The sequence below is a fragment of the Solenopsis invicta genome, chromosome 2, assembly GCF_016802725.1.
Source record: "Solenopsis invicta isolate M01_SB chromosome 2, UNIL_Sinv_3.0, whole genome shotgun sequence".
NCBI classification, from domain to species: domain Eukaryota; kingdom Metazoa; phylum Arthropoda; class Insecta; order Hymenoptera; family Formicidae; genus Solenopsis; species Solenopsis invicta.
The window spans coordinates 4610968-4629510 of NC_052665.1; the positions used below are offsets into that span (position 1 = coordinate 4610968).

At 44.1% G+C, this 18543-nt stretch overlaps 1 protein-coding gene across 3 annotated transcripts in view; it reads left to right on the forward strand.

The window, feature by feature from the left end:
- The window catches only part of LOC105199133 (fibrillin-2), a 50437-nt gene extending 35993 nt beyond the window's left edge, over positions 1–14444 (forward strand). For all 3 annotated transcript variants that reach the window (XM_039446375.1, XM_039446374.1, XM_039446376.1), the window contains 6 exons: positions 839–978; positions 1847–1949; positions 2136–2161; positions 6867–6941; positions 7030–7210; positions 13943–14444. In XM_039446375.1, the coding sequence (XP_039302309.1) occupies positions 839–978; positions 1847–1949; positions 2136–2161; positions 6867–6941; positions 7030–7210; positions 13943–14124 (707 nt within the window). In that variant the 3' untranslated portion in view covers positions 14125–14444. The remainder of the gene's footprint in view (positions 1–838; positions 979–1846; positions 1950–2135; positions 2162–6866; positions 6942–7029; positions 7211–13942) is intronic.
- Positions 14445–18543: the final 4099 nt, after the last annotated feature.

Sequence of the window (18543 nt, forward strand, 5' to 3'; positions counted from 1 at the left end):
CAAATAGTAACAAACTGTATTATCCGCATCGAAGTTAATAACAAAAGAGCATACTAATGAACCGAACGCTAATGAAATCTGAAATCCCCGTCGGGATTGTGAGAAAATTCTATAAAGAGAGATATAACGAGATAAGATTTATCCTCGAGACATTTTAACGCGAGGAATGACACCTGTCTCCTTTTTAATTCCCAACCGCGCTCCCTTCCGAGAGTTAAATTGAGTATGAGAATAAAAGATGACTAGAGCGGAATCTCTAATTTCGTAGATTATCAATCTACGATCAATATTCCACGAAGTTTCCCATCGATATCCTCCCCCTTTTTCTCCTCCTTTCATTTTCGATTCGTCTACCCTTCGCCGTGCAAACTTTTCGCGCAGAGGACAATCGATCGGGACAGGGAATCGGCCCGGCCGGCACTCGAATCGGCCCGTTACGCGGGTAAACTTTAGTTTCCGCGGCAAAGTGCACTCCGTCCCGTCCCGCTTAATTACTCATTCGGAAAGTTCGTGAAACTCGCTTTAAGCAAGTTCCCTCCGCAACGCAGCGGCTGGAAGAAGGAGTGCCGGCGCATCGTCGTGGTCGATACGCGATTACGCAGAATGAGATCAGACGAGCTCGCGAGGGGACCGCGTCGGTGCTCGCTCCTTCCCGTAAATCTCGTCAGCTCCGAAAAAAAGCCACCTCGTCTACGCCAATTCACGCGTCAGTCTATTACATATCCGCCTTATCCCGATTAGGTTCTGCTCCGCATCCCTGCGCGAGACTGTGCGCGAAACGGTGAGATTCTTCGGGAGAAATCCGACAATCGAGATGCGCTACTTTGGATGTTTTCAGATGCCGAAAACCCCAAGGTCACGATGTGTCCCGTGTCCTTCGAGATCAGGCTGAGCCCGGGAGAACGAAATCGCTTGATATTCTGGCAGGAACCGACCTTCACCGACAACGTCGGCGTGGAGCACGTTTACAAAACGAGGGTATGTGCTCGGCGAGAGATGGTCTAGCTATCCCATTTGTTCGCATTTATTCTGTCGGATACAGCGTTACAATCTTCCGTTTATATCTGCAGAATCTCCTGAATTTTCCGTAATTTTGCAAATTCGAGTCCTTTGGTATCGAGCGGTCGAGGGAGAGAGAGACTGCCCACTTCCCACTCTCCCGCTGCTGTCGCATTTCTGAAGTTAATTAACTCCCCTTTTGCCGTTGACAATCGGGCATATTAATCGAGCGAGGATATCGTTCATTAATTATCCGTTCGTGTTTCGAGAAAATGAGACCCGGGCGAAGAAATTGCTGCAATGCGGCGGGAGGATGGTATCTACGATTTTCTCTCGCGAGAGAGCGGGGACCCGGGTAGGAAAAACCAGCTGGATGATTAATCATTGTCGGTCGACGCCTCCGTTCTGTTTTTATTGTATATCCTTCTGGCGTCTCGCCGTGGAAAGCGTACGTGTACTTTATTAACGTAATAACAGAGATTACCCTGTCCGCGCGATAACCGGCGCGCGGATAATTGGTGGCTTGCGCCCTCGATAGTGCGGCTTATAAATGGCCTTGGACATTATGCAACCTGACGGTTAATCTGATTAGGCAAATTGAAACGAGAATCGTGTGGCTGCGCGCTGATCTCTTTAATCTGGTCATTTGGACGTGGATGAAAAGAGAAAAGGAAAAAGGGGGATCAATCGTGTCGCAATTGTATCCAATTTCGGACGAGTGCTAAGCGCTCGTATACGGACAAGATTGGACGCGACCACACGTTTCTCGCACACGACGCGAATATTTTCCTCGGAGGAAATTTCCATGCAATCGTGCGAAAAGTTAATTATCGTATATCTCGCGCAGGGACCTGGACACGTGATGTATCCCGGCGTTCACAATGTGCGCTACGTCGCCTCGGATGCAGCCGGAAATCGAGCCGAATGCCATTTCTCGATACACGTGAGAGGTAAATTTATACCATTGTGTGCCCCGCGGGGCACTGACAAGGGCTTCGCGGCGAGGAGACGCGACACGACGCGAATTCCCTTCAACGTGGAATATTGTCAAGTCGCATTTTTCACTCGCGTAAATATATAATGTAATTATCGACGGGAAGCACAATTCATTCAACGTTTGTCTCATGTACTTGCAGAATCTGCGGACGTTCGCGACTCGGAGGTGAGTAAGCGCATAAATTATCTTCATTTTACAAACACTTCATACGTCGTCAGTCATTTCAGGATGATCAGTTTTCTTTTATCCAAGTCACCCGATCTATTCTTTTTCTATTGAGCTAAGATAAACGTCCCAGTGACAGAACGTCTGCCTACACCGGATCCTTACACGGAAACTAATTATTATTAATCTTAAATGTGATTTTTCATACCATATCCGATAAACTTTTACGAAAAGTTTAATTTTAAAATCGAAGAAGTTTTACAACTCACCGGACCGATGCGCAGCAGCGGAGTTGTAACACAGCTGCACTAATCTGTAAAGGGCACATCAATCCAAATTATAACATCGTGTAAAATAATTTTTTTTTTATTCACATTAACTTAAAAAAAGTCGTAACTTTTTAAAGATAAATTATTGAAAACAATTATAATGTGGATTATCAAATAGATTTAATATTTTATTTCTATGAAATTAAATCTATGAAATAACAAAAAAATATTTTTTATAGAAATGGTGGACTATGCAAACGACTCTAATTTACCGAAAATAAAATATAATTTAATGAGAATGAAATGGATCGCGCGCGTTTGTTCGTCGCTATTCCATCCACCAGAGAAGATTGGGAAACGCGGCGATTCTTACGTGAACAACAGATTTATTACGGCGGAATCGCTAGCCATCGGATGGAATCGCGATGATTTTTGCCGAGCTACTCTCTAAATTTTTTGGAGTGGAATTTCACCTAAAAGAGTGAAATTCCACTCTAAAAGTGTGAAAATCCTGCCACTCTTTATCAAGACTGGCAGGATTTTCACACTTTTAGAATGGGATTCCACTCCAAAGATTTTAGAGTACGAATAATTAACAATGTATAAATAATCACTCACCCATGGGGTTGTTCCGCCGTTGCCCGATGCTCGTCCCGAGCCTCCGCCTCCTCTCAGATCCCCTGCATAACAAAACACTCGCGAACTATCAATTTGATCGCGTGCTAATTACTAAAACAACGCGCAACACTTTGTTAATGACGTTGCTCCCGGCGCACGGCGATGCGACATCATCAAATAGCGAAAGAGATCCACGACCGAAGTAGCTGCGCGCACACGGCAAACCGTTCGGCATCGACGATAGCACGCGATACATTGGCCGGACGAAGGTCGCGATGATTCGCGCGGGGTGAATTCATCTTGTTGATTTTCACGCCGTCCCGCAAGAACAACAACACGCGCGTCTCAGAGCGATCTCGCGGTCTCGTCCGAATGTGTATTTCACTGGAGATTACTCACGAAAATTCGGACGTAAAAAGTACGTGCAAAAAGTACTCCGTTCGCCATATTGATGACGTCGTACGAACGAGTACGCGTATGTACGGCACGAAGCTCGCTGCGAGAGAAGCTCGTCGGCGCTACGTTCACGCTTTATGACGAGGAGAAACGGACGAGAAACGTTTGTTGTGGCGCGTACGTGACGGTCACCACCACTCGCGTTCGTCGCTCGGCGTTCGTCGCTCGACGCACGGCGCGGTGGCGAAAAGTCAACACACAGGTCTCGGGACGATCGTCACCGTACACACCACTCGTTTTATTCACATCACTTCACTCGAATTCGGTACGTACCGAGATACACGCGGTGAGATCGGAGTTCGCCGAAATGCGTTGTTACCACGCCATCAGTCCCGCCGTCTATTTTGTTCTACTGGCTCATCGTCTGTCACTCGTCGGCAGCCGACATACGCATATCGTGGTGGCTCCTCGTCGCACGATTATCACACGTGTGTGGGAATCGAGCTTCCTGCGGATCTACCGCGATGAAATGCGACACGAGATCGATCCGCGATCCACCGCACATCCACCCGCCGCCGCCGGCGATGCTTCACTCTAGCGCCGCGCCGCGCCACGGTCTAGTAGCGAAGCATCGCGGGTGGCGGGCGAACGCGTGCGGTCGATCGCGGATCGATTTCGTGTTTCGATTCTTCGTAGGTAAATCCGTAGGAAGATCGATTCTCGACTCCGATTAGTGCAACGAAGAGCCGTCGTGATACGCGTGGACGATGGACGATGGGCCAGTAGCGGGAGTAGCCGACGGGACAGCAGTCGATGAACTGGCGCACGGCGAGGTAGCAACGTCGAGTGTGTTTCACAACTACAATTCGCGAATGTAGAATGAGAGACGCGAGTAGAGGTGACCGTCGTGCTCGCACCGCAACGAACGTTTTCCGCCCGTTTCCCCTCTTGTCATAAAGCGTGAACGTAGCGACGACGAGCCTCTCTCGCCGCGAGCTTCGTGCCGTACGTACGCGTACCCGTTTGCATGACGTCATCAATATGGCGAGCGGAATTGTCTTTGCACGTACATACGTATGTACGTCCGAATTTTCGTGAGTAATCTGCAGTGAAATAAACGATTCGGACGAGACCGCGAGATCGCTCCGAGACGCGCGTGTTGTTGTTCTTGCGGGACGGCGTGAAAGTCAACAAGGTAAATTCATCCCGTGCGAATCACCGCAACCTTTGTCCGGCCAATGTATCGCGTGATATCATCGATGCCGAACAGTTCGCCGTGTGCTCGCAGCTACTTCGGTCGTGTGTCTCTTTTGTTACCCGATGATGTCGCACCGTTATCAACAAAGAGTCGCGCGTTGTTTTAGTAACTAGCATGCGATTGTAACTGATATCGTTCGCGAGTGTTTTGTTGTACCATCGCACGGGATCTGAGAGGAGGCGGAGGCTCGGGACGAGCATCCGGCAACGGCGGAACAACCCTGTGGGTAAGATTATTTGTACATTGTTAATTATTGGTAGCTCGGCAAAAATTATCGCGATTCCATCCGATGGATGGCTAGCGATTCCGCCGTAATAAATCTCCGGTCTGTGTTTTCCAATCTTCTCTAGTGGATGGAATAGCGACGAACAAGCGCGCGCGGTCCATTATCGGTTTTATTTTCATTAAATTATGTTTCATTTTCGGTAAATTAGAGTCGTTTGCATAGTCCACTTTAGACGAACTCTAAAAGTGGAGTTTTGCATCAGAGTTTCAGAAGCTTGAACAAAGTCTTGTTTGTAATTTCACGCGTAAGAAATATTTCGAAAATTAAAAAATACATGCGTGTACATAAAATATATATTAAAATATATTAGCACAGCCATTGTTTTTAGCAAAACGGCTGCCACAACAAATTCTAAATAGATAAAAAGAATAGCAAATAATTTCCTGTATAAGTCGCATTTGATTGTGCTAAAATGATTGTGCTAACTTAATAAATGTAGATATTTCAAATAATCAGAGTTGAGTTTTGGGATTGAGATAGTTTTAACTAGTTAAAAAATTAAAAATTATGTAAAGTTAAAAAGTTATTTATTTTTATCTTCAATTATTTTAATTATTGTTACATATTCAGTTATTTTTAAAACATCATAAACTTTAATTTATTAACTTTTTTCTTAAAGTAAAAAATTATCTGTGCAAAAAAAGAAAACAGTTAAAAGAAAAAATAAATTTCTATAAAAAATATTTTTTTGTTATTTTATAGATTTAATTTAGAAATAAAATATTAAATTTATTTGACAATCTACATTATAATTGTTTTGAATAATTTATCTTTAAAAAGTTACGACTTTTTTAAGTTAATGTAAATAAAAAAAAATTATTTTAGACGATGTTATAATTTGGATTTATATGCACTTTACAGATTAATTTAGCTGTATTACAACTCCGTTGCTGCGCATCGGTCCGGTGAGTTATAAAATTTCTTTGATTTTAGAATAATGCATTCGTAAAAGTTTATTTGATATGTATATGCATAAACTGATCATTTAAAAATATCAAATCATTGAATTAGGTGCTCGTTTTGTTTGATCGAAGTGTTCGATTTTAAAGATGACTTTTCTCTCGTCAGTCAACCGCGCGACTGATGTTCAAATTCGAATATTTGCTAAACGGAACGAGCACGTAATTCGCCGACTTGATATCTTTAAATGATATTAAAAAAGAAATTTTTTAGTACCAAATTTGCTCGACCATCTAATTATTTAAAATGACTTCTCCTGTGAACCAACTGCGCGACCGACTTCTAACTTCTGTAATAAATATTTTCGATTTATTTTCATGATTTTTTGAAGTACCTAATTAACACTTAATTGTACTTCATTTGTTTATTCGTTTATATGATAATTATTTATTTTTTTGTTGGGGCGGGAGCTAGCTTAATGTTAAGCCAGCTCTACCTAATTTTGTTTTAATTTTCTACCAAATGTTCCGAGCACCTAATTTCGGACTTTAGCACCAAATTAACATCTAATTAGCACTTTGTTTTAAAATATTTTAAAATTAATTTTGCGCTGATGATGAAACTAGCTTAATAGGGTTAAAATTTTGGTTAAAAATTTATTCAACAGTTTTAGCTCTCCATTGTTACATATTCTATACTGGGACATTTACCTTACATAAATTTATACGCGAAACGCGCATCTCATTGCGTGGATTTTCGTAAACGGTTCCATGATGGCTTCTCAATCTGACAAAAATATCGCGGTACTAGTATCCTTTGTAGCCATTTAAGGCGAAGCGGTTCCGCCACGCGCGAGAGAGTCTCGTAGAAAGGAGCCTTTTCCTTTCTGCGGAGGATATAGCCATAAGATTAAAGCGCGAGAGAGAAATTCATGCGGGAAAGTAGGGAGTTTCACGGTGCACTTATCTCCTCGTTTAGCCGAGATTCTACAGAAGAAGGATGCTGATGTGCCCCGGCAGACCACCGCAGCCCGTGCCGAGCACCTCGTACGAAGTGAGTAGACAAGAATACTCGCGATTATACGCGCGTGGTCGACGTGATCTTCCCTCCCTAGGAAGTATCCTAAACTCAATTCTTACAGTGGCAAATACCGAGCGGTTGTTACTTAAGATACACCAGAATCTTCTCGGGGGCTTATCAGCGACATCCGGAACATCGACAGAACGGTTACCAGGACACTGAAGTACCTTATCGCGAACTTCCGCCTACTCGGCAGACTACTAGCCTCCCGGACCTCGCCAGAACGTACAATACCGACAATTGTAAGTGTCTGCACGTACCACGACCCAGACAATACGTATTTCATCCGGGCGAATTCAGTTATTAATGCAATGAAATATACATCAACTTCTTGGAGTCTTAAATAATTTGAATTTAAATTCCAAAATGATACCTTGAAATCTAATTGAATCGATCGATAATTCTCATCTCACGATGTAATTCCGTTTATAACTTAAGCGCAAGGAATAAGCGAATGTACGTCAAAATGTATGACATACAAATCATAAATGTAATTTCAGCTCTTGTATGAAATCTGATATGAATTATAGATCGTCGAAAGGCTCTGTAATAATAGACAAGAAAGGGAGAGAAATTTTAGTTTAAATGCTACATCGTTTGTTTGCTACAACAATATAGCTCACAGAATAAAATATTTCAATTGGAATATTTTGAGCCATTAAAGCTTTTTTTAAATATTTTTAAATTAAACTTTGATCTGCTAAACAATTTGGTTTACTTATTGTAAAGGAAAAGTATCATAAAAGTATCATCAGCTCTTCATTCATTGTGTTCTCATCAGAATTCTCTTTTCTCCGCGAGCAATTAAAAAAAATTACAATTTCCAAATTATCGTTGTTGCAGCAACTGAGCGATGTATAAAAATAACGAGTGATAGATTTGAAATAAACATGATTATTCACATGTGCAAAACAACATGTGAGACAGTACGTAATAAACAACAACATACGGTGGTCAAAACTGAACGTAAACCTAAACCGCAACGCGCACCGCAATCGATAATTCGGCTAACGATCAGAATGGAACCGATCCGAATGGAGCGGAGAAAAAGGAAGTCAAGAGAGAGAGAGAGAGGGAGAGAGAAAGAGAGAGAGAGGAAGAAAAGAGGAAAAAAAGAAGAAGGAAGTGAAGCGAGACCGGAGGTATCGACTATCGACGATAGTGCTCCATTATGGAAGACACCGCTGACGGCGGCCAGCGTCTCGAAGGCGGCATCGACCGGTCGGGAATTCGCAGCCTCGCGACCGGCGTTTTAAAGTGAAACGTGCGAGGGACGACGTGGATGATTTGCAATTACAACCGTGGGAGACAAGCTGTTCGGCGATGTTCGACGTGCTGGCGCCGGGGAAGCTCGTCTTAACCTTGCGATCGACACCGCCCTTCGTGGCCGAGAGCGCCTTCGCTTTAACCCTGACGATCTTGTTAGCGGCGCCGCTGATCGTGCGCGTTTACCTCCTCCTCGTACGTGCCCTCGATAAATTGTCCCGACTCTCTCCCCTTCGGCGGGAGAGTCAGGCGTGAAAACGTTACGCGAGTACCCTCTTATCGGGGATTTGCGCGTGGTGGTTTGAAACAGCGACGAACGGTGCAACATTTTCATTCGTCCTCTATCTCTCTGTTTTTTTTTTTATTTTTTTTTTTTTATTTGCCCGGCGCGCGTTTCCTTCGATAAACAAGAGCCAAGGGACGATTTGGCGTTCCCGGCTTTTATTCATATGACGTAGCGGCGCTCGCCGTCGACGCACTATCTCGAAAACCGCGCGTTCGGGAACGTTTTAAAATCGCGGGTGTGCATCGATAACGCTTCCGCGGTGCTCGAGCGGAAGCACCGCGCTGGACTGTAAATTTTCCAATTTCTTTCGGCGTAACCGTGATATAACATTCGCGTTTATAACACAATGGCAGCGCACGCATACAGGCACACGCGCGCACACACATACACACACCTATAGACAGCGCGATACCGCAATACCGAATCCATTGAAAACGATAATGTACAGCCGCGCGTACCATATTATAAAGTCAAAGAATCGAAGGGAGAAAATTTTTCCTTGCCTGTCCACCCTTCTTTTCCCTCTCTCCGCTCTGCAGAGACGTCCATAATTGCGAGAAAGATTCGAAACGAGATTAAAGTAGTTTGTCGAAAAATTTTCTCGGTCTCTTTAAAGCGGGAGATCTTAAAGTCGCGTATAAACGCGGACTGCCAGAAGGCAGGCGCAATCTCTTGCGTTGCACTTTTCCGGGATGATCGAATTGAATATTACGTTACGTGTAGGACAAGCCGCTGAGAGCCCTCACGAAGACAGCTTCCTCGCGCCATTGTCGTCGATCGTTATTGATACATTATCCGGCTCGGGTTGAAGTGGCCGATTCCACGTCGAGCTCCAGTCTGCATTCGGAGTCCGCTGGCAGAATCAGCTCCACGTCGTTGTTTGCGCGAGGCGACGACGGCGGTAAAGTCACGAAAAACTCGTCGAGTCGACGCGGGATTCGGCGGGAAGCCGACGGGAAAGTCGGAGACCGCGAGTCGAGGATACGGAAATGTCCGCCGATACTGGATCCCCCGTTCCAACGCGTGGATTCACGCGGTCCGATGATCGACATATCGAGTCTCGATTACAAAGCCTATCGTCACAGGCTGATCGAGGCGACCCTGAGACGGCAGTACGACGATCTCCAGCCGCCGGGCGACGTCGTCCTGAATTCGCTGCATCTGAACTCGGCCGACTCCGTGATCGGCGTGCGACTGAACGATCGCTACAAGCACAGTCTTTTCGACTTTGTCGAGGAGTACTACGACGTTGCCGGGACGCGTGATCGAAAGAACGTTGAGCGTCCTCGTCCGCTGGACCATTTCTTGTCGAGAGGCGCGAGGAGACCGCGGACCAGCGAGAAGGAAACGGAAACGACGCCCGACAATGGCGTCGATTGCGAGAATAACGGAAATCATCTTTCAGAAAATTACGTCGACGGTAATCCTTCGAAATGGCCCGACGACATGGACGACAATGGGAATCCGTGCGTTCAAGTGCCCCTGGACGACGGCGTTTCCGCGCCGTCGCGCGATCGAAATCCAAAATCGAGAGTGCCAGTTTTGAGAAGGTCTACGGCGCGATCTTGTAGACGTGAGACCGATGAAACGATCTCCGAACACGACGCGGGGGATAACTGTCCGCGATCCGCTGACTCTACCGTAAGGATGGAACCTACGCGGACGAAAAACGATCGGCCGGGAATGCGGGAAGCGATCAGAATGGAATCGTCGAGACCGGGGACGGGCGAATCGAGGAAAAAATTGGAAGATCACCCACCCACCGTGCCTCCATTGTTGAGCAAACGCCGTGCGGAGAGGCAGGCGGGCGGGAGGTCGAATTTCGCCTTGAGCTCCGGCGAGATTGCCGGCATCCGCAGCGATTCTCGTTACAAGCGCCAGGACGACCAACTGTCGTGCCGTTCGCGCGAGTCATCGATCAGTCCTAGAAGCCGCGCGTGCTCGCGTCCCCCTTGGATGTCGGGAAACGGTGGTGTCTCCTTCAACAGGAAATACGGTGGAAATATTGCAGAGATTTCCAGCGGGAGGGTCTCGAGACCGTTGACGGCGCGCGGGACGAGTGGCCCGCCTTGGCAGAAATTGGCACTTTCGTCCCGGGGACGAAACTCGAAGGAATCCTCGACGAGCCGTAATCCGGCGCCGTTTGCCGGACGCAGAGCGGCGAGTTTCGTTGCGTCGCGAGAAAAGGAACTTACCGAGGCGACGACGATCGAACGACGGCAACGCGAAGAGAGTCTCGCGACGCAGCGGCGGCGGTGGAGAGAAAAGTCAAAGGAGGTCGAGGGTGCGAGGATGGAAGATGAAGAGAGACGAGCATCGAAGACAAAGACTGCCGCCGATTCATCTTCCGGGGAGAAAATGTCCGCGAGTGGAACGAAGCTAGTCGTCGTTCCGACGTCGTCCGACAATGTCGGTCTGTCGTTTTTGTCGTCTCCAGCACGGACGTCGCTTCGTCCGACGAGGAAGCGATCGCTTCGGGCCGCCTCCTTCTCCGTTGACGACGCACCTGTACCTGCGGGCGAGACTCGGGCAACAAAAGAGGCGGAATTAATAACGACCCGATCCGAGAGGGACGGTACGAGGGGGAGCCCGGTGGCCGGGGATAATACGTCGAGACCCGACTCCGCCGGCGTCGTCGAGTCGACGTCCGCGCGAGATCGACGGGAGAATTTCCCGTCGGCGAAATTAAATCGCGGTGGAAGGCGACGGTTAAGAAGCGCGGAGAATCCCTCGAAAGGCGTCGCGTCGCTAAACCCGCAGATTGAATTATCCGCCGAAGTGTTAAACCCGGCCGACGACGATACCGATAAATCCGCGATCCCCGACGGCGAGAGACTCGCGGAGCTTACGTCCCGGATCGATCGCGGTCCACGGTGGCAGAATGCGAATACGGGGGTGGCTGCTGTCGAGAGCGACGAGCGGATTCGACTTCGGGCGGGGAGCGACGTGAAATCTAACAGCGCCAACGACGACGCTCGATCAACAGTGCCGAAAATTATACGGAATCTGCGAGAGAGAACCGGCAGCGCGAACAATCTCCGCAAGAGCCGCGAATTCATCGCCGCCGCCGCCGTCGCCGCGACTACGCATCCGGCGCGGCGGGATGCAAATTCCGAGACGAAAAGCGGATTAAACGGCGCGAAATTGAATACTGGATCAAACGGCGCGGTCGACGAAATGAGATACGATGAATCTCCGGCCGCGAAAGCGTCGTCTCTCGACGACGATGCCGAGGGATTGCAACTTCCGCGACACGATTCGAAGATAGGACTCGCGATGAATTCCGCTCTGAGGAGATACGTCGAGATGCTGAAGCGGGGTCTGCGGGAACACGGCGACCAAGACGGCGTCGCCCTGGCGTCTCTGAGCCTCTCCGACGCCGTGGCCATCCTGTCGGAGCAGAGGACACCGCTGACACCCGAGGAGATTCAGGAGCTGCAGGCCGTGCTAGACAGAATCGAAAGAAATCCCGAGCTTTTGTGCAAACTGTCACGCCCCAGTATGGAAAACGTTGCGTGAAAATACATATCCCGTCAATACCACCGTTAATATTTACATTGTATTTTAATGTAATTAGTCTTTGTTGCAAAACGATTCGCAGGTACGGTTCGTTGCACGCTAAGCCAGGCGTAACGAACTTTCGAATGTAAACTCGTTTAAATCGAAACGGTGGGAGTTAAAACAAAACGCGAGCGTGAAATAATTGGCAAACAGATAAAATCGCGATCGATGTTTATATTTCTCCCGGCGTTATTATCACCAAATTGCATGTGTGCCGTAATAACAAACGTTAAATACGATTGGAAATAACATAGATTTGATTTCGCCCGCGCGATAAAAATTTCCGCTTAAAATTGAAAACGGACAAATAATAATTAACATATTCGCGAGCATATTCGTTGAATTCTTTCGATTTATAATTCCGCGATGATCGGCAATTGCAACATTTTCTCACTTTTTTTTTCTGCCCCGTTTAAAAAGAAATACACAGTGTAATAACACATTGTTACTTCACGCGTATAAATTACATTACGCCAACTGCAGCACTAATAAATATACATTCGGTGGTCATTCACTGGTGCAACTTACAACAAGGGCTAACATCTGCATCGTAACAATGGACCGACGACTAAGTGCTGTTGGCACACCACGAAGTAGTTAATGAACAGCTCGAACAGTTGTTGCTCCTCTCTCTCTCTCTCTCTCTCTCTCTCTCTCTCTGTCTCACACATACACATATACACAGTTTCCTTGGTGTTGCCAGCGTGATTTACATACGCCATGGTTTGCGGCACAATCTCTTAGACGTGTTAGCACCACCGCTCGTTAATAAGATATAAAGAGAAAAAGGGAGCGGCGACAATGCGCGGGCAGAAAATGGTTTTCAGGATAGACGACAACCACTTACCGAAGACGAAACCGGATTATCTTCGGCTTTTATACGTCTTCTGTCGCGCTGCAATAATAGCAATGCCAACAACAACGTTAATACGATCGGAAAACTAAAGTAGATCACGTCGCGTTTACGGAGGTCCAATTTTAAATCTGTTTATCGAATCTCTATTTTAAAGAGGATCGCGCGGTGCAGCTCAGAGCTCTCTACATATGTTTTATTCGTAGAATCTGATATTGGAAGCCACCGTTACATCGTTGTCAAAAGCGTCGAAGTAACGCGGAACATCGACGTAATATACTTTAATCCCCTTCCGTACCCTTTGATGCAGGCTTTCAGTGTACCTAATCAATCTTGGTAATCTGACGTAGATTGACTTCATATGATTAACGACAGTATACATCCCCTCCGGTACTTGCAAAGTTTTTGTCTGCCACTTTTACTCCTCCCTCTCCCTTCCCCGTTCTCCCGCACGCTTTTTCGCAACGACTCCGACGGCAGCAGCATCTGCATTCCGGCAGCTTGGCTTGCGACTATCTTGAAACCCATTTACTTAAAAGCCAACGTCAGTTAAGGCGATTCGGTAGCTGATTACAGCGGTAATCGAAGCTTTTGGTGCGTCTCGAAAACTCACGTCGCACGATTACGATGATCCTTAAAGGATCTCCATTGCGTGAAAATCCTTCTGGTTGCAAGCTAGCGGACGGAAGCGTCCAAGTCACACATAGCTCTGTTCAAATTTAAATTAGAAACCCCGAACGGTGAATTTACTTAGCGACTTTTACCCCGAAAGAAGAAACTTCAAAGTGTAAGTTTGATCTCGTACTTCTGTCGTGCATTGAAACAATATTTTTTATCAAACAATATTTTTGCTTTGTATATTGAAACAGTATTTAAGAAATATTGAAAAATGTTGATCGTAAAGATGAAAAAGCTCCAAAGTGTGATGATATTTCTGGCTAGAGAGATATTAGTTATCTCGCGTATTATCTCCGCGATATTCGATAATAGGGGAATGTGTGTTCCTAGATCGACACCCGGGCCGACAACAATACCACCCCCTCCGGCAGACGCGGGAGCAGCAGCTGCGGCAACGGCAATATCGGCAACGCGCCACGAGGACCGATCACGTAGTCTCACTGCCGACTCATTACGGCGCGGGCCGCGTCGAGACTAGAATATTGCCGTCGCGGCATGAATGTTGCACGTAAGGGCCCGTGAACGACGTGTAATAGGGCGAGCGTAAGTTAACTCCGCCACCCCCGAGTCCCCGAGGAAAGGCTGTCGCGTAAATCGACACCTGTGAGCACCTGCGCGTACCCGCAACTGTGAAGATCGATCGCCGTAATTAACTCCGGAAAGCGTGGCTTATAAAACGAAAATAGCGTAATACGCTGCCCCATACACAACTCTCTAATTCGTGTATCGGTATTTTTGTTTTGTAAGCGGTCGCATATGTAATTTTTTTTTTTTCGGAGTGATATGCATTTTCCAATATTTTTCTTGCAAATTTTTTCCCATGGTTTTTTTAAGGATGTATCGGACACTCGGTCCTTTCAAAATAAATCAAATTTGAAAATGTGTTTAATATTAACACTTCAAATAAACTACGTATGAAAGTTGTGTGAATAAGATTACATTTTTATTTAACAACATAGTTTTATAGTTTCGTTACTCTATTTGTTACTAAAAATTACTTTTTACAACGTTAAAAAAAATCTCTTGTTTTTTTGTGTACTTTCAGTATTCAAGTATGATTTGTACAAAGTTTTATTGCGATTGTTATTTTGTAAATAAATAAATTTTATTTATTTTACAGAATTGATCTCTGCATTGCAATGAAACTTTCATAAATCATTTTGAATATTTTAAGTACTAAAAATTTAAAAATTCAAAATTTTTTTGTTATTTCTTATATCATTATTTTATTAATTATATTTCCATTAGGGCACATTTTTATTGAAATAATTTTGAATAATTTATTTTTTTTTTAATTAATTTTTTTAATATTTTAAGAAATATCCTATGCATCCTTAAACAGAAGATATACGAGTCTATTAAAAAATAGTGTGATCAACATACGTTTGTCACGTTTCCGAAATTTCTCGAAACCCTCGAAGAGCCAGCAGCATCTCGACCGGTGACGTCGGTCGCAGCAGTAGATTACTTCCGCGTAGCCAAGTAGATCAGCAATAAAATAAGTCTGCCATCCTCAATAATGCCATTTAAGAGTAAATAGATATAAAACGAGAGAGAATCTCCGCGCGAATCGACGTGGCGCGCACGCGATCGTTTCGATGGGCGACGTCAGTGAAATTGCAAGATGCATTTATTACCGCGACAATGCGCTCGTGCCGCCACGCCGATTCGCGCGGATCATCTGGCGATTTTTTTTTTTGTAATATACATACGTACATGTGTATGTATACACGTATATTTAATACATAAATTTTATACAGCTATATTAATATGTCGTACGACGATGACAATCGTTCGTTATCGTAACAATGATATGCGAGTGACGGTAGAGGAATATTAATAAATATTAAACGCGCGAAATATATCTATCTGTCTTTACGCTACCGCAGACATGGGGTTGGATCGCACTGGATCGGGGATAATTCGAACCGAAGAGAATACGATAGAGAGTTATATAAAATTTTTCAAGTTTTATACGTGATTATTCAAAGTTTCAAGCTTTACATGTTACTCTACGCACACACGAAGAAACGGGATTATGTACATCGAATTTCGAAATCGCCCGTGAAATTCGAATACGCGGAGAAATCAAGATCTAAGAGGAAAAACGCAGAGAATTATCCTGTACGAACGCTACGTTTTCTTCTGTTAAATGCGACGCGATCTTGCTGTTCGGTGCGGCGCAAAGTTACTCTCGTACGTGCGATCTGAGCTCATTTTACGGTAGTCCGCTTCTACCTCGTCCCCTTTTACGTTCTACTGCAGCATACGATATTTCGCTGTTTAGCGGAACGCAAAACCGCATCAGCGCTACGATTATTAAACCGCGCCGGTCGCTACCAGCTCACATAACGAGCACTATTAATCGATCAATGACGCACACGCGGACGATTGTTGGTTTCGCGCGGTTGGGACGCGTATTAATGAGAACGTGCACAAACAAAGCATGTTTTCCGTGTCCCCTGTGTCGGTTACTAGAGTAAATAGTAACCGATAATCATTTACGGCGAAAGAGGGACGACGGCCCTCGTAATTGGAGCGCTTTAAGAAGGCGGGATTCCTGTTGCTTGCAAATACGCGTTTCGCTTGTGATAGAACGTCGTAATTAGACGGCAGTTAATTATTCGTCGCGCCAACTCTGTAAACAGACCTCCTCGCAATTCGTACTTCGGGGGATTACTTTTCATTTCCTGTACCTCGAGAATTTGTTATTCATCATTTAATATAAAGCCGAGTTGAAAAGAAGAGAAAGAGAGAGAAAGGGGAGGACGATGATGTTTCTTAATCGTCAGTAATTTCTGCGGGACATTCAATGAATTCGTGAGCGCTCTGGTAACAGTATAGTTAAAACGTTTCAACAAGTGTACGATCACTAATCGTACCTTAAGAAAGTTATTGTCAATTAAAAGTTGTAGCTAATTTCGTTCAGCCAACAAAACGCGTCGCGAAACGATAATAAACAATAAATAATAATAATGCTAATAATAATTTATTCTATAGTCAATATTGTATGAAATTTAAATAATGTCACAATGTTTTTTTATGTATTTAATTTAAAAATTGTTTTTGCATTTAATCTAAACAAAAAGTAAGCATTTTGTTATATTGCATAAATCGTTAAAAAATTGTCTAATTACGATCCAGCACGAACAGTTGCATTTATCTCTCTCTCTCTCTCTCTCTCTCTCTCTCTCTCTCTCTCTTTCTTTATCTATTTATCTTTCTCTTTATCAATACGACCGCTAAATATTAGAAGAACCGGAAAGTAGTAGTTGGTTTACGGATAAAGTATGTAGTTTTGTTAATAATTTATTATTTATTTTATAATAATAATTGCTATCATTTCCTGTAAAAGAGAGTCGACTAGTTATTTATTAATATTTCGATTTCTCTCTCGAAAGAGCTAATCGACTGTGATTCGAAAAATGTTAAGTGATTGAAACTTACTTTTACGAAGCTTTTTCCTCAGATAAAAATGATAATTCGATGGAGCGAATACGGTGTTTCGCTACGAGCGATCAAGCATGTTACAGAATCAAAAAGTCGGCTTAATAAAATGAATAATAAATTGTTGTGAAATAAATAATAAATGATATTACAAAACTGCGTGCATACTGTCTGCATTATAAAACGATATTAGTTTGCGATCTCCCTAATACCAATTCCAAACTGCGAAGCAGCAGGTATTCAACGGCATCACAGATTCCGCGTCAGTTCGCTCGAAATATCGGCGCCCGCGTGTGATTTTGATGACGACGCGACGCACGTTGCTCCTCCATTATGCGGCCTTGTCAGTAGAATGCACACACTCGGCGGGAATCTTGTTGCGGGCAAGAAATCGGGCGCGCCTCGCGCGCGAGGCAGCCGCGCGTTAATTACCACGGAATAGATGCGCGAGGAACGCTATGTCACACTGAATGTTCATCGAGTGAGCTCGCACGACGAAGTAATCGGCGCCCATTAATTTTAGTTCAACGTACAGCTGAAGTCGATAAAGCGAATTTTGTCCCGCGTAATACGCTTATTAACGCATTATGTGGCTGGTAGACACCGTCTGCTCGCGATTGCAATAAAAATTGCATCGACACGGTGGTGAACAGCGGGAGAAGGCAGAAACGCGCGCCGCACAGTGGTGCCATACATGCGAATCGTGGAAAAAATTACATAAGTTGCCAATTGTGCAACGTTTGTCCATAATTTCTTTTCAATGTATATATAATAATTCAAAAATTGAAGATTTACATATATAAAATGAATTTTAAAAAAGTATCGAATCGGAATTATAAAAAAATATCTCGAAAACGCGATATTTGAGAAAAAAACGTTTCATATAAATCGTATAGTCTGGAAGGGGACAAATAATGATAAAATTAATTTTTGCAAAAATCAATTTTTTAAAGTTTCTTTAACCAACCCAGTTATCGCGTTTCTACGTTATGCATCTGTCTTGTAATCGTAATCATATCAAATCGCAGTTGATCGAACATAATGCGTACTGGTGTTATCTTTAAATTCAAATCGAATTCCGATTGTAGGAAAAATGTACATAAATTTTCAGCTTTATACAAAGACAAAAATTTTCAATTCCACAGCGTTTTTACGCGCATAAAGTATGTGCTTTAAAAATAAAATAAGTGTAGTTAATATAAATAAGTACAGTTTTATAAAATTGTTATTTTATGAAACTGTATATAGTTTATTTTGTTACACTCCAATTCCCACATTTTTGATGATAAACTCTTTGAAAAGTTGTGAGAATAGATGATATCTGACATTTTCAATAATATTCAACATTCTATAATAAATATATATTTTTATTAAAACATACAGGAATTATAAATTACACTAAATAATAAGCATTTAAATTCCTTTTTGAATTTTTATATATGTATACATGTATAAAATCCTTTCTTTCATGAATTCTTTTATAT